Source organism: Folsomia candida, unplaced genomic scaffold (assembly GCF_002217175.1).
Source record: "Folsomia candida strain VU population unplaced genomic scaffold, ASM221717v1 Fcan01_Sc001, whole genome shotgun sequence".
Classification (NCBI taxonomy): Eukaryota; Metazoa; Arthropoda; class Collembola; order Entomobryomorpha; family Isotomidae; genus Folsomia; species Folsomia candida.
The window spans coordinates 9056324-9072940 of NW_019091193.1; the positions used below are offsets into that span (position 1 = coordinate 9056324).

Below are 16617 nucleotides of genomic sequence, written 5' to 3' on the forward strand. Positions count from 1 at the left end.
TTCAAACCTAACACTAAAACATATACTTATTTTCAAGTTGTATCAAACTTTTAATGCTATAACCTCAAATGGCCGATTCAATTTCAGCTGTAAACTTTTATATTCAATTAATACATATATTTCGTATTTATGTAACAATGATGTAAACACCTAAGTAGCCACGCGACAACATAGAAATCGACCTTGGATGCACATAGACCACACACATGTCCTCCATACACGGATATTAGCTATTGGACAGTAAGGAATAACTGATCGCAGGTTTAAATTGAATTTCACCCCGCTCCCAATGTAATCAAGTGGGCACGTGATTTTCGCGCGAAAATATCCTGCGATCATTTATTCCATAATGACCAATATGATGCGAAACTCTGTAATTGCGCACTTTCAAAGGTTTGGAGTTCACACAAACCTAATCCTATTGAACTCCATGATAAGCCCTGTATTTTGAGGCCCACCTTTAATGGATTATACTCGATCCCTTTGACGTACGTAGGTCCTCCCAGTTCTAAGCAGAAATAAAATAGCAGCCACACAATCGTCGTCGAAAATGTTGATAAAGATTATTACATTGTGTTTTAAAATGTTGGGTGAGTGTCATTTTTGGCGACAGAGATCAATAGAATGTAAATGCGTCTCGCCCATTGAATTCCGTTTTACAGCTCGAAGTATCCCTATAAATACATGCACACTGAATAATTCAGGTATGGTAGTCACAAAGTAAGCCAGTTTTAAAATGGGTGGAAAATATTGGAACAAAGATGTTGAGGATCTCTCTAGAAAAAGTTGATTCATTCAACTGTTAAACGGTGTCCTGTGGATAAAGCACATTTGCCTCTAATCTCTCGAGGACTCCTTTATCATGGCGAAAAACCCAAATTTTCGTCGAAATGGCATGATTCTGCATGAGCCTTCTTCTTCTCCTGAACAAACATTATCCACTTTTTTATCCACCTCATAGCCAATGCACAAGACGAGGAAGCAATCCAGGAGGGATGTACATATGGGAAATAAGTATATCTGAGATCGAGGGGTGGAGAAAGCACTGGGGAAAGCACGGGGTGTGTTGCTACATACAATCATACGTCCAATGCATAATTCACGAATTCTACCTGTCAACATGCTCAGCATGCGTTGGACGTGAGCACAAATAATATTTTAAGACTTATTCCATTCCGGAGGGAGAGAGCGGCGCATGATAAGATCGTCAGGTTCTATCTTATACATTCATTTTTTGATTATACACGTTTTTCTTCAACGATGATAAATTCTCTATTTTGAACTTTGAATAGGATTCACTCTCCTGGCTAGATTTATGTATTAATACATTACGAATGGTCTGCACCCCTCACAGATGCTTTTATGATTTAGTTTCTTTAGCCTCAGCTCCTTACCTTTTGTACATGCAGATAAATATGATCCAACCAAAGGTGAAATTTGAAAGCTATGATTAGTTGCCTACGTCGTGTAAGGCCATTCAGAGTGAAATACCGCTGCTGATTTAGGACGCCTATAGCACCGAGCGGCTTGGGAGGATTATACGTAGAACTAAAAGGGTTAAAATCCTGCCTTTATCCAACAGATATCATTCTGCAGATAACCAACAAGTCAAAAGTAACCAAAGTCGGCTTCAATTTTGTAATTCATATTTAATCTTCATGATTGCAACAGGCCTACACGCGAAATCTAGGCTGGCATACATATTCACGTGTACATACCTAAATATAGTAAGATTGAACTTGGAGTAGGGTACATAGGCTATTTCTAATTTAGATGTAAATTATAATCCTCGATTGTGAAGTCAAAATGTGTGGTGAAAGTGGCTGAGTGACTGTGGTGAGAGGGTGCAGAAACCTTTACACCAAAACTGATTAAGTAATCCTATGTCGGAACTCGAGAATATTTTAATCGAATTACTCGGGATTATTTTCTGTAAAAGTGCTTCGTAGCACACGTACACGGATAGATTTTTTTACCTACTCTAATTTGTGAGTTAATCCATAGCACACAATTGTTTAATTTGTTAAGATTCTTACCTCCAGCATTATGTAGAACCAAGTAAAGCATGATATCGCGAATTGGAGCGCATGTGTCTGGCTTGTGGCGTACATGGTTAGCTGCTTGCTGAAAGTGAATGGTGGGGAGAGGAACCGTTGGGAATCTGTCTCACCAGGACTTTGAAACACATATCTGAAAGCCCAGAGAAAGTGGAGACTCACTCCTCCGCTCCCTGGCTGAGCCGCATCAACTCCATCGTCTTCGTCTCAGCTCCTTCGTCAACGCTTGGGAAAAAGTGTTTGGAATTGAAACAAGTGGTTCAACTAAAGATAAACAGAAGCGAAACGTCGTAAAAAGTAGCGAAACCTTCATTTTACATTCCACCGCTTAACGTTTAATATTCAATCTATTTTTGTAATGCTTAAAGTGGTTTAACCAAAATATCCGGTTGGGGACCGGAAGTTGGAACAATTTGAGTTTGTAAATTTATGCCATTTGTGTAACTTGATTTTGTCGACAAGGGGGGACCTGTTTCATATCTAATTTCGTAAAGTGAATATTGTCTAAAGCAGGCTTAATGGAATCTCAACTTTCCCCTCCTGCTTTCTCTTGAGATTCAACTGACTGTGATACATATAAAGAAGGACACAAGTCTCCTCTGCCCTTGAAACCCCTGCATAAAATATTTATGCTCATTGGGATTACTTTCTAAGAGATTTTCTGTGTGCATTATGCAATATGGAGAGAAAACTGTAAACCCACAATAAAAATTGTACTCGAAGGCGAAGGAAATAAAGTGTTTTCTTCCAGCAGAATTGCACAATTTCAACGAAACGTGGAATGAAATAATACTGTGACAATTAAGCATGAAGATGATAACCATATCGCTGAACTGTAGTGTCACTCCGTGTGGAAACGTCACGTTTCAGCAACTGGGGGACTTGTACGAGAACCTCTACATTTATGACCGACTGCCAAATATGATTCTCATTGCCACGTACCTCCCACTTTTTCTAATTGCACTCACCAGCAACATTCTCATCATTGTGACTGTGAGTCGCTACAGGAGTTTGAGAAGGTTAGTATAATTAATTACGACATAAAGTGAGCTATATGTCATCTTGTGCGTAGCCAGGCTACATACTTCTTACTTGAACATATCTTATTTAACTTGTGAGGTAAAATAAACACAGTGCCAGGAGCAAGGTGTTGAATAATTTATAGAGTATCGGATATTCTACGTAGCACCGAGTTATCAACCCAACCGAGTGGTGCAAGCTTTTGGGGTAAATTTGCAAAGAGACGAGAATTTGTAGTCAAGCAGGAACCACACTTTCAGTGCTGGAACTGGATTTCAAGAGATAAATGTATGAAAACGAGGATGCATTACAATTTCATATGTATAATCATCTTTACATAACGTTGATATTTTTTCGCAATCATATGATAATTTTATTATTTGCGCGATATCTAGCATTGGCACCGTAATAATCCATATGAATATACGGAAAGATACAAGGTCTGCGTGTAATTCAAGCAGCGTTATGTGGGCTAATAATCAATGAGACTAGGAATTACTGTATGAATTAGTTTTTCGAAATGGCAAGTATTAATAAGCTGTTGAGACTAGAAACTATAAATACATGGATACACATGGTAATTTAATTTGGTGGCATTGCGTGGGACGGACTCATTTATAATTCGTTTGCCTAATCAAATACGGCTCGAAGTAATAGCGTCAACACTGTAGGTGTCGTTTACTAGATAAAGAAGGATGTATAGGAAGGAGGCACTTGAAAAACAAGTAGATATTATTTTCAACAAGACTTACTCGTGTTTAAAGAGTGAGGGAAAGCACCTTCCAAACCGTGCATGAGATATATGTACTTTTCTCGCGTGGACACTCAACAAACCTCGGAATTCGTTAATTGAATCGTGAATAATTAAGTTAGCATAAACATGGACCGGAAATTGTACGATATGCATACAATGTAAATGAGGGAAAACTCTGCAAGATTAACTCGAGTGAATGTAAGCCCAATTAATTTTAGGTAACCTTATGTAATGCTATTCATATATTAATTTGGTACTCTTCCAAAATTGCCCAAGAGATGTAATGTGTGTCGAAATCTAAACAAGCAACAGTCGCAATCTCAGTTTCTCCAATTTGAGTATTTACTTACATACGTAACATATGTAGGTAAATATTTCTACGAAAGTGCTTGTACCTATTTCTCCATACATATTATGTATGTATGGAGAAATTGGTGGCTATGTTGGAAACTGTTTCCGGAAGTCATCATCACGCTTGATGAAATTATAATTTGATGATGACATGAACTCTGGATCTGGCACTGATTTCCGGTTCTGATTTCTTTTTTTTTTCAGCGTCAGTAACTACTTCTTGGTGAGCTTGGCGGTGGCTGATGTGCTTATCACAATAATATGCATGCCCATGGCCACCTTACAAGCCGTTTACTCGTTATGGATTTACGGAGACCTAGCGTGCAAGTTTTCACATTATCTGAAAGGTAAGATATTATTACGTTTGATATTCTGGTGAGTATTATCACGGGTTGTTCATTCCACTTGCACTTCAATCGGTGTGCATACTGTCGTTATTATCTTTGGCTAAATCAAGACCAAGGGCGTCGTAACCTCTTATTATAGATATCATGTTAGCTCATTGTTACGGGTGTATGTACATAATCTGCTTCAAAATTACACGGAGCGTGAACTATGTACAAACTAAAAAAACAAAATACGAGCTATTATTTCGTAACAAATAGGAACGATTGTAAGAAAGTTTCTTTTTCACAACGATGCAACACCCTGAAAGACCATTTCGATAATAATCGAATTTCGTGTCAACTTTCAAGCTTGCAAATGGACTATTATGATTATGCTCAGGTGGAAAGGAACAATAATAAACATGATCGAATTATTGTTAATAGTATTTTCTGACGATTTTATGTATGATACAGAATAAAATGCATTTTGTTTAGTGAGGAACTTTCCAAACAATTTCAATTTCCATATATTAACTAATTCTATTTACTAACTTTGTTTAATTGGTTAAATTGATTTCAGGAGTGTCTGTAAGCGCCAGTGTTTTTACGATCACGGCAATGAGTATAGATCGCTATGTAAGTTAGAGTCCATTTTCTTGTAATAGATACATAATTACCTCCCTTTACGTAATTAGTTCAATTTATTTTAGATGGCAATACGTCACCCTATGAGGTATGTTTAATGTGCAATGAGGTATGTTTAAATTATATATTGGTAAGCTGGACATGGTAAAATTTCAATGAAGACACCAAACTCTTTAAGAACAAATCTTTGGATCAGCTCTCGTGATTGTGCGTCGAAATGAGAAGCAAATGTCTCTTTGTTGAGGGAATATGGATGAGTAAGCTTGAGCTCAGGGTGTAGGTGATTCCGTAATCGGAATAGGTAAGCCAAATACAAACTGACATGGAGGTGTGACTCCATCTTCTTCAAGTTAGTTGATCTGACTCCTTTTGCAACTGATGCGAGTGGAATTATTTTCACATTAAGGTTGAATTCCGTTTTATACTTGGATATGGTGTCACTTCCATTCGTTTCTGGGTGTAAATTTGAACCACTTACAGTCTGACCTCCATAAATTATTTTAGAGTCAGTTGCAATATACAGCGCACCATTATTTGCATCGATTAAGTCTAAAAATGTTTCTAGTGGCTTTGCTCTCCGACCAAATGGAAATTCAATCTTCTTACTTTCACTTTTCTTTGCCAGCATCATCGTGAGGCGCAACTCAAGTCCTACTCGTCTCAATTCTTCTTTCAATTCTCGTTCAAGTCCAATAGCTAATGAGATTGAGGTGGAATGATACTGCAGGGTGGGGTTTCGAAGCATTTGAAACAGGAACGCCGTCTGCCAAACGGATAACGTTTTTTCAGCATCTTCTTTATTATCAAAAATTAATCTTCTCTGTTCTTGTCCTTTTGGTTTTGTGATGCAGGTTATGCGCATCTTCAAATGTTGTTCTTTCTGTTCATCAGCATAAGCGAATGAAAGAAACAGATGCGCCATGCCAGTAATTACTCCATTAACGACTGTCCCATATTCAATAACACAGAATCCGGTGTTGGGGCCCTTGTGGTTCAAGCAAGTCGGTCGTTGCTCATCAACTTTTGTTCCACTACTAGAACGACACCCTAAAATTATAAATGGATTTTAGACATCATTATCCGTGGTTATATCGTATTATCCCTTGATTGTTGTTACCTAGATATGTACAAATCGGAGGATAAGACCAGTTACCACCTCCAGTAGTTCCCGGAATTTTTAAACTCATTTGTCCTGAGACACGGGCCACAGCCTGTCCCCAACCTTTTGGACTTGCCTCCTTCCATATAAGGAAACGACCGGTTTCTCCGACTTCAATTCCGTCATCACCAGCTAGTTTGACCATTTCGAGAACAATTTGTTCTTCTTCTTCAGATAGTGCAGAATCAACAACCATCGGTTCTGGAGAAACTCGTCCAGTGTCATTATAAAATGGCTAATCCTCATAAGGTGGAATTTCAGGTCTTGCAATTTTATAAAATGCTGCTGCCACATCCGAATCTGTTCATAAACATTGTAATTATAAAACGTGTTACACTTATGTTCACATATTCAGTACCTTAGGGCACTTACCGTTTACTTGTCTACTAGCAACTCGGTTCCCATCCGAATCGAGTCTGCATCTTTTCAGAACTCGACAAATTACAGGGGCCTCAGTTTCATCACGAAGCACAATTTCTTGACGATGACGATCTATGTCAATAATAACTTCCAAATTAACGTCCATGGTCTTTTCAAATTATTTGGATTGAATCAGAGTGTTTAACAGTGGAAACTTGTTTTATCGTATTCTTGAGTGACGTCGTAGATGAGTAGAGAGGAAAGATAGACATAGGAGGCGAGTAGGCAAGTAAACACGGAGCTGAAGCGGGTTTTAACATGATCGTAGTAGATACGACAAACATTTATTTGTTGATTTTCGTCGGCATTTTTCTTCTCTCCTATTCTAAATTTACTTTTCTTTTTATTTCATGAGCCGGAAAATTATTAACAGGCGCACCACCATTAAGGTAAGCCAAACCAATAATCTGCAAGCATTATCATCACCAAGTAAGTAAGTGCTTACATTAATGTTATACATATGTACATATGTACACATTGTGTATTTTTTATGTATATACATATCTGTCTGCATACATACATACACGCTCTCGCACTTAAGTAGCTCCTTCACCGTGTGTAAACGTAATAAAATAATTGGAAATGGATGCCGTACAAATAAACTACGGAAATATGTTTTATACATTAATGAAGAGGGAAGTTAGATAGATACAAATGTACATAAGGTAATGCCAGATTTTAATGCCCTTTTAGTGAAAATCCAACAGTGGCTATGATCCCAATTATTTTCGCCACACTCCCAGCAAGGGGGAAAAATCAGTAGGAGGCAATTAGATTGATTGATTAGAAAGATTATGATTATTCTTGCAGTTCACTTGTTGAAAATAGAAAGTGCACTATGCTATAGAAATATTACGTCATAGAAAAACTGTCTGGAAACTAGAAACTGAAAGCATTTTAGAAATTTGAGCAAAATTTGACTTTGTAGGTTTTAAGTTCGAGGATGACGGGCTTAGCGGTTTTTATGCTTTTGAGTGGGTGTGTCGGGCACAATGGGGCTCATGAAGTGTAACCGGTGGGGGCTTTTCTTTTGTCTTATAATGCAACAAAATGCCATTAGGGTATTAAAATCTGGCATTGCAGACCTTGTAAATCGTCATTCTGGAGGTTCATCAAAAGTTCTTTCGACTTCCATGTAAATTAAGGGGACGCGTAAGTGCTGTGTGGGAGCTTTGAGAAGAGTGAGAACTGCACTTTTACAGAGATTGACTTCAAAGTGAGTTGAGTGGTTTCAAGTCCTTGATAAATACAATGAAGAATTGAGGAATAAATTTGCCCATATTATAGCCAATTTCCAAGTCCTTTAATTATCAGTAGTATGGAGATAAAAGGAAAAGACATTTAATTAGTTCAGATTCATTTACGAACATGATGAAGTCTAGTGTACTATGCAGACGTAAACCGTGAAGATCGACCATTTGCTTCAACTTTGCTTGGGGAAAGTTGAGGAGAATTGGTGTCAATTTATTGGAAAATCTTGAGTCGTGCAAAGGATTCACACTTTTCATGAATATTTCCTGCAATTAAATCGAGCTTTACGACACTTCAGAAGTGACGGGCAAGAACATAAAAAAGTTATCATAGTTCTGTAAGAAACCACCAATTGGAATCAAGTACTTATAAAATATGTATGCAAATCCACACAAACATATTTACATTACATACAGATATGTATATGGTTTAATCCAATTTGACTGGATATACCCAATTAAAACGATGCCGACAACTTTCACTTTCTAGATAATTTGCGTCCTGTGGTGCTTGGCATTGGTGATATTTTCTCCAATATTGTATGTCCGGAGGTCGGAAGGATGGAAATTCGAATGGGATCCGCAAGAATATTTGCACTGCATCGAGGTAAAAATGGATTGAATTACATTACGTTATAATATTATTGTTAGATATTATTAGACATTGTTGGGTGTGTGCTTATGTGCAAGAGTTTGCAGCACCACGGTCAATGCATAACTGAATTGTGCTCTATCAATGTCGACTTATGTCCTTCAACTTTATTTTTTACTTTATTGATCAGGTTTGGCCGGATCAATTAAGCCAGAAAACTTTTGGGCTCTTTTGCTTTATCATTGTCTACCTTATTCCTGGTTGCATCGTTGTTCTGGGTGAGTACAAAAAAACGTGTTAACTACGTGACACAGGTGGAGCATATGTGAGAAAATTCCAAATGCCGATATTTCGAGCTATGTAATACATGACTGACAATGTGGTATGATGGCGGTGATACTTCGTTTATTTCGCAGACTACATAAAGTTAATTGACAAAGTTTCACAGGTTTTTTTGTGTTGCAAGTAATTCTATGCCGCATACGGTTATTTGTAAATCACGGCCAAAGCCTTTCATTTTCCTTGTGCACCTTTGTGTAAGCAAGGAACGAAGACTTATCTTGATTGTGTAAACATTTGCAAGAACATGTGTCACGTTCTTACACAGACTTAATTTCATCTGACAGGTTGTTGTCCTTTCAATTGATTGAATTAAACGGTGACAATAACTGAGGTTCTTGTGTGGTATTTCCAGCTTATTCCTTGATGGGACTTCGTCTTTGTTCACGGCAACTGCTGCCCGAATATGAGATCACTCGTGGGGCCACTGACGTCAATTCTGTTGGAGAGCTGGGGAACTCAAATTCGGCCTGGCAGGTAAACACTGCTTTCCACTTTCACCTCTTTTCTCGCCATCCATACGTATGTACGTACATACAATAAATGAACGTCCGTCCGTCCACATGCCACTACTTCGGAGACGATGATGGCTGATCCTATTTGCTTTTAATCTCACTGCTCTTACAATGCAAGACGCTGCACGTCGATCGAAGGTTAATTTTGCGGGAAGTCTGTCATAAAATATAAATAGGAAACATGAGAACAGCAGAGCTTTAAATGGACGCCTCCGTTGATGATATTAAATTTCAGTTTGGGTGAAGCAAATTAAAACGATCCAATAATGAGACTACTTACTTGTTTATATGACCTTTTACACCAAGCAAGATCAATCTCACTTACATACACTCGTATAATGCATAATTTGACACTCGTACATTTGACAAGTGAAATCCATCTTGAACTTTTACAAAAAATGTTGTTCCTTCCATGTGAATTTGGGGATGCATTACCTTAATACGGATTGCCAGTAAGTGATTTCCACTAGACAGTTGTGCAAATATTGAAATATGCGCATATTGAGAACAATACCTTGAAATGAGGATAGTTTTTATGAGCCATGTTATACTTTTATGATTTGCTTTCTCCTATAACAGTCATGTAGCTGATGGATGTTAGGAATATGTGCATGCGAGTGGTGAGTGGGAGTGAATAAGTGATTTCACTCCCACCGAGAGTAAACAAAGGGGGATCTTTTTGTGTATACGTAAGTAGGCGTCCAAACGACTTTCTCCATCTTGATCTGGATCTTTTATTTTAAACATGGATTTCCTGGTAAAAAACAAGAATCTTGCAGTATTTAACCACTTCAACCCTAGGAGACGAGTTTTTTCATACCTTTCACCCCTAGTAACCGCGAATTTTTACCTCCCTTGACCCCGAAATTTTTATCTACTGCATGACGTTAATTCCTGGGCCATGAATTAAAAAATGGTGTTCCCACCGGAATTATTCTGGACACTTTTTTATGAAAATTGATGTGAATAACCTTTCAAGAAGGTATTTTGAGTTGTAATTTGCATTTTTGAGTTGTGGCGAACCACCAATGTTTATAGCCGAAAATAGCCAACACGCCGAATTTTAAAAATGATTGTAATTGCATGAAAAGTTAGACAAGCATGGAGTAATACTTGCATAATAGTACGTAAACTCGCAAATGTTGATTATAGCGCATAAAGTGCCTTAGGAGCCGATTTTGGGCGGGAAAACCAAAAATCCTTACAATGACTTTAAATAGACAGCAATGACAATGAATAATTATCCCGTGAGAGGAAATTGCTCGAACATAGACTATGGCGCATCTGGTGAATAGAAATCAATTTTAAGCGGGAAAATTAAATTCTACTAATTCCTGGCAATCTCTCAATTTTTAATTTTCCCGCCCAAAAGATATTTCAGCGGCACCCGATACGTAATGATTAATTTTGACGTAGTTTACCCTACCGGCAAGATTATTTGTGGTATATAATTAAATCCATGCAATGATGCAATTCATCAAACTTTTAGTTTTCTCGCCCAAAACGCCCGTTTGTGCTACATGCGAGCAAAACAATTTCTCTAATCTTATCGTAAACCGTTGTTGAAATAAATCGGTGTCGAAATTTCCTTGCAAAAAACAGTTTTCACAACTCGGCGTGTTGGCTAGATATAGCCACTTGGCTATAAATTTATTTTGCATCCATTTCTAATATTATTTCCTAAGAGACAATTTATCTTCCCACCTAAAGGGCGGGTTGTTGACTCATAACTCTTGCTTTACTTTGCTTGGAGAGGCAATGACCTAATTTTTTCCGGATACGACACATAGTCGTAGGCCGGTGTGAACGGAAAATACGCCACATAGTCGTATCCGTTGTCAAGGGTCAATACGACACATCGTCGTATTCCGGTGCCAAGGGAACTTACGCCACATGGTCGTACTCGGCGTAAAGGTCAAATACGCCACATAGTCGTTATAGGGGTGAAGTGGTTAAACAAGATCCATTTATTGGATTTGTAGTGGGTAGGTGAGCTAGGATTTTCTAAAAAAAAAACAGTCGAATGAACACAAATTCGATTTATAAAATAGAGAAGACGAATTGCCATTTGTCATTTTATGAAAAAGGATGGATGATCCTTAAATATTCGTAATTGTCCCCCATTTCCTGCTATTGCATACATATATTCACATCAAATTACCACTTTGCTGTAGTTGGAATTGGCCTCGACAGATTGGCAAAAACAACTTTATAGCGAAAAGAATCAGCCCCTGACGTCAATTCTTTTATTGAATTCACTTTTTTAGAATGCCCCTGACAATAATGAGTGAAAGCGCATTTAATGATATGTCGTTGTTTTCAAACAAAGGTTCTTTTATGGAGGACGCACATATATATATCTAGATATGCATTATAGTGTATTGATTTGGTTTTTACGAATTCTTTGTGCTTTCTCCTTCCACGATGAAAACATGCCATGCTACTTTAGTCCTTAACACCTGTTCTGATGGATTTGATTCCTGCTTCCTACATTTTCACTTTCACATTTTCATTTTTAGGTTTCTGCCGTTGGAGGAAGATTGATTCGAGAAAGGCGTCGAGTCGCAAAGATTTTGCTCGTGCTCGCTCTCGTCTTTGCATTTTGCTGGTTACCGTACAGCGTGTTGAGCTTAATTCTCGACATGAATGCCAAACAGGCAGGGCCACCTCCTTCTCCAGACGATGAGCCACCAGCCGACTTTTCAACTTCAGGAAACGATGAAGATGAACAATTCACCTACATTGCGAACCTTCTTCTTCCGTTCGCAATTCTACTAGGTAATAAATAAATGTGGTTCTTTAATATTTATTTATCCAACGACATTTCCAAGAAAGCGTGAACGTGTTTCATACTTAAGACCATACTTTGATATATGCATATGTTCCAACAGGACATAGCCAAGCTGCCGTGAATCCCCTCGTTTTTTGCCTCCTGAGTAAGAACTTTCGTCGCAGCGTGACGGATCTAATACGCCACCCAACAAGGGCCATTCGAAGTCGACAACAGTGCAAGGTATGTAAAACGTAAAGCCCTGACCACACCACGTCTCTCAGATCTCCTCCTTCCTCTTTATTGATGACACCGCAAAGAGACGAGTTTCGCCCTGACTCATTTATTTCTCAAACTCTCAAATCCACCCTTCCACTCAAAATGCCAGGCTCCAAACCAACGTTGCATTAGCTATATCCAATGTGCAAATATAATGACACCATTATACGCTATACATACATACATGGGAGCAAATCTACCTCACTATTCTGGACGATGACGCGTTGTATTGTTTAGCTCTGTGTTTGCGTAACAGTTTCCGCTCCAGTCGTGTGTCGTTCCTTGGCCGGATAAACAAGATGAATAGTCGAAGGGCGGTCCTAAAAGCAGCTCTGCAAAACATATCCTTACGATTAGATATACCTACGTTCATGCTTAGCTGTCAATCTCCGAATCTGCAAAGCCAGCACAGCCATTCACTTTTCATGCAATTCTGAATGGATTGGTGGAGGTGATGAATGATGGGATTTGCTTGTCCTTATGTATTCGAGGGCGCCCAACAACTTCTTCTTGCTCCGCGGATATGTATTGATTTGTGTATATCAAAGGTTTTTTATGAGATTGGTGCAGAGAATAATGGCCAAATGCCCTTTGTTCCATTAGCCTTATGGTTTGTATTGTATCGCAGGAATTCGATCAGGATTAATTCTTTTAGCGAAATATATTTCTTATTTTTTTGCGTTATTTCGAGATCTATCTTTGAATTCTTTGATCACAAATTTGTTTTCAATAGACATGTTTTTCCTATTCTTTTCTTGAGTGACAGTGTCTCTCAGTCAATTTGAATGATTCTTACCTCTCTCCAGATACGGATGACATTTCGGAAGGATCCTGTGCCATCCGCAGAACCCAACAGTTCCGAAAAACCAGTGAGTTCTCGACCACGAAACCACCACGCGCCGGACCCTCCAAAGTCTAGCCTAGTGGATGGAGGTGACATCCGGCTGGCGGAAATGGGTGCTAAACAAAGCCATCATCTTGAGGTTGTGGTGGCGTATTCTCCAACACCATCGTCACTATCCAGCGGTTACAGCTCTCTTCGGGTCTCAGATAACAGTTTGAGTTGTCATCAATGTTCTCAATACCAGGCAAGCTTACAGCAGCAGGTCCAACAACACAATCCTTGCGGGAATACTCATTGTGGTTATTGTTCAATGTCCTTGTGTCCGTATCCTCATTATCCTCCGATCTCTTGCCACTGTCAAGTGCATACATCATCAATCTGTAAAAAAGGAGCCTCATCTTTTTGCGAGCATCGAAGGGTTGAAGTACCTTCCACGATAAGAGAAGAGTCTGAAAATTCACATCTTAGTCAACGATCAAAGACATCATCCAAGGTTTGTTTCACGTAAGCGTATTAGCTTTGAAATTCCATATTTTTTATGAGGTTCACAAGTAAAGACGTCCAAACAAACTGAATTTATATCCAAAATATCTCAAAAAATTCTCTCTGATACGAATTAGTAAACTAGAAACAGTATGGATTTATATATATGTAAATATATGCCCAATATGTATAGCACACATACGACATACGTGCATACTTATATATGTACATAGCTTACAGATATGCATGATCTCAGATTACAATAGTCTGCATGGTTTGAAACTATATGTACATTATACAATTGTACTAAATACTATAATAGCTGTACTACTACTAATGTTACCAAGATGAAAGTAAGTAAGCTGAGATGGTTATTATAAAATTATGCTGCAAATGTATCTATTTTACTATCCGTTTACTGTTATTTGCTTTGTTGCTCATTTGCTAATAATGATTACATAATAGATATTTCTACCTGAAGGAGTGAATAAACTATCGATTGTGGTTAGGTTGTGATACACCTTGAAATTATATACAGACATAAATACATTCATTATTACTCCTGAAAAAGAACAGCGTACCTGGTCTCGAATATGCAGACCGATAAATGTAATGCAACATGTAAACTGTACTCTGGTAAACATTAGCAAATCTTTCATCAGAGAGTTATAAATTCATTTTGTATGTTTTAATGTCACAGTCGCACCTAAACTGTTGATCTTTGTGGAAACTGTTTAGTTTTAGTCTAGATATATGTGGTTGTCTCAACTGTTATACATGTACATACATAAATACACATGGTCTAATGGTCTCAACTATTAATAAAGGCTCGGATAATTTTGGTGTGCACATTTCATTTATTAATCAAGTGACTTACTTTAGCATACCCATAAAGTACATCCATATACGACTATAATCCATCTAAATTTCACAGATTACACGGTTGGTTTTAGAATGTTGAAATATTCCCTTGTGCCTTGACAATTGGTGGATAAATCAATTGTCAACCCCATTGAAACATTTGCCATCATTAGAAAGCAACTCCAGTGAAGCACAATGAACTTGGGCGTGGGCGGAGGAGGAATTACGTAATTTGTGAGTGCATTTCTCTTCGCATCATGTTACTTCTTTGAACCAGTTATGGAATTGGACATAGCGACATTTTATAATACAGTAAATGATGCAACAGATCAATGTCCCTAATCCAGCTCATAAAACACACTGGATCATTTTGGACAACAATGGACAAAATTATTCGACATCGTAATCATCCCACGCAAGTCTGGTTTCAATAGAAAATTGTACTTATCCCACGAAATTTTAGTAACATATAGAGTATGAGTAGCTGCTAAAACTTTTGCTGTATTTTAGACTAGATGCCAAGTTTTTATGAAATATGTATCACAAGTTTAACATGAGTCCGTATGTATCAATGCAGAGATCAAAATTTGCCAAATTTGTCGACCTCTGACCGTTCCCAGCATTAAGTCATATTTAATAAGCATGAGTGGATAACTGCAGGAATGGAAAGAAAAGGAGTCACCACCTCGAAAGCACATGAACAGAGCAACTACCAAACCCAATGGTGTTAAATAGCAGTGGAGTGAAAGCCCTATATACGTATAAATAAATAGCATGTGCCAATAAGTTTAGCGAAACTACTCGGAAATTGTGGTGATACTTTACACACGCCGATTTGTAGTTGGGTGTCACTGCACGCTTTCTGAATTTTGCCTCAATTGAAATTCCCAATTCCCAATGCTCTTGTGCATCTCGATATCTCTTACTTTGCAGTATTGGCTGGAAGTCACACATGCTCCGGGAGTGTGTTTGTCTCTTCCTGTGAATGGGACCACTTTCACTTTGCATTTTCACACACGATTTAACACAAAGTTTTCATGGTCGCATTTCCTTCAGTGTTCACCTTTTACTTTATGTGCACAACTTTACATGTAGAATCCAAGCTGGCTCCGTTTTAATTTTCCAGATTGGAAAGTTTTCTCATGTCAATTTTTGCCCTTTGTTTGCTTGTATGTATGGTTATTCAGTAGTTTAGAATTAGAATGAAAGACCATTATCATGGCTCAGGTGGCAAATGAGAGTGGTCTCCATTATTCATTTTCTAAGCCCTCTCTTCTACAATGCTACTACTCCTCTCAGGACCCGTCAGCGTAACGAGAACAACAGAAGAAACAGAAGGCTGCTAATTTAGCTGGGATGCGATTATATTCTCCATTATTGAGGAGAAAGTTGCGAAATCCCATTGTGCAAAGTGAAGCAGAACCGCCTGGCAGCAGAGCATGTGTTTAGATGTGTGGTTCCTGCTATGCTCCCTGGAGGCGAAGGTATGCAGAATTGTGATTGTGAGACGCACAGAAGTCCGAAGACTACTTTATGCGATGTATGGCATGAGTATGTACAATCTCTCGGGTGTTCCGGATTCATGGCAAAAGATGCAGTCGGGTGGAAGTAATAAAGTATGCGTTCTCCTTGTTTTGATGCGGATTAAATAAATCAAATTTACTTCCAGGAGACCAAGACTTTACGGGCTCATGATAAAACAATGAAAAATTGAATTATGGTGACATTGGGGTAGAAGAAAACGAGGCTGAGCGTTCTCGAGAAAAACTAATCCGAAAACTCAAAGTTTACCTACTGATGGAGAAAATGCGGTTACTGAAAAGATCTGAATACGCTCCAATAATAATACTGGGACATAATTAAGTTATTTGCTCGTAAAACTAGTGCCGAACAAGCTTTTTTAAGTCGATCCAACCAAGGAAGACACGAGAAAGTGGTGAATAGTTAATTCT

General features: G+C 38.2%; 1 protein-coding gene across 1 annotated transcript; it reads left to right on the top strand.

Moving 5' to 3' along the window:
- Positions 1-2213: 2213 nt before the first annotated feature.
- On the top strand, positions 2214-14660 carry LOC110841881 (QRFP-like peptide receptor). Its single transcript, XM_022087584.2, has 11 exons — positions 2214-3076; positions 4387-4529; positions 5089-5144; positions 5219-5241; positions 7088-7121; positions 8473-8589; positions 8765-8852; positions 9269-9390; positions 11948-12206; positions 12320-12441; positions 13284-14660. The coding sequence occupies exons 1-11, from the start codon at positions 2865-2867 to the stop codon at positions 13827-13829; spliced, it is 1722 nt and encodes a 573-aa protein (XP_021943276.2). The 5' UTR covers positions 2214-2864; the 3' UTR covers positions 13830-14660.
- The last annotated feature ends 1957 nt before the right edge of the window (positions 14661-16617 follow it).

What these genes read in the sequence shown, in the direction of transcription:
- LOC110841881 (XM_022087584.2), top strand. Translation starts at nt 2,865, where the DNA reads ATGAAGATGATAACCATATCGCTGAACTGTAGTGTCACTCCGTGTGGA. An exon ending in CAATGAGTATAGATCGCTAT is followed by an intron (nt 5,145 to 5,218) that starts GTAAGTTAGAGT and finishes AATTTATTTTAG; the next exon opens with ATGGCAATACGTCACCCTAT. An exon ending in TGGTTGCATCGTTGTTCTGG is followed by an intron (nt 8,853 to 9,268) that starts GTGAGTACAAAA and finishes TGGTATTTCCAG; the next exon opens with CTTATTCCTTGATGGGACTT.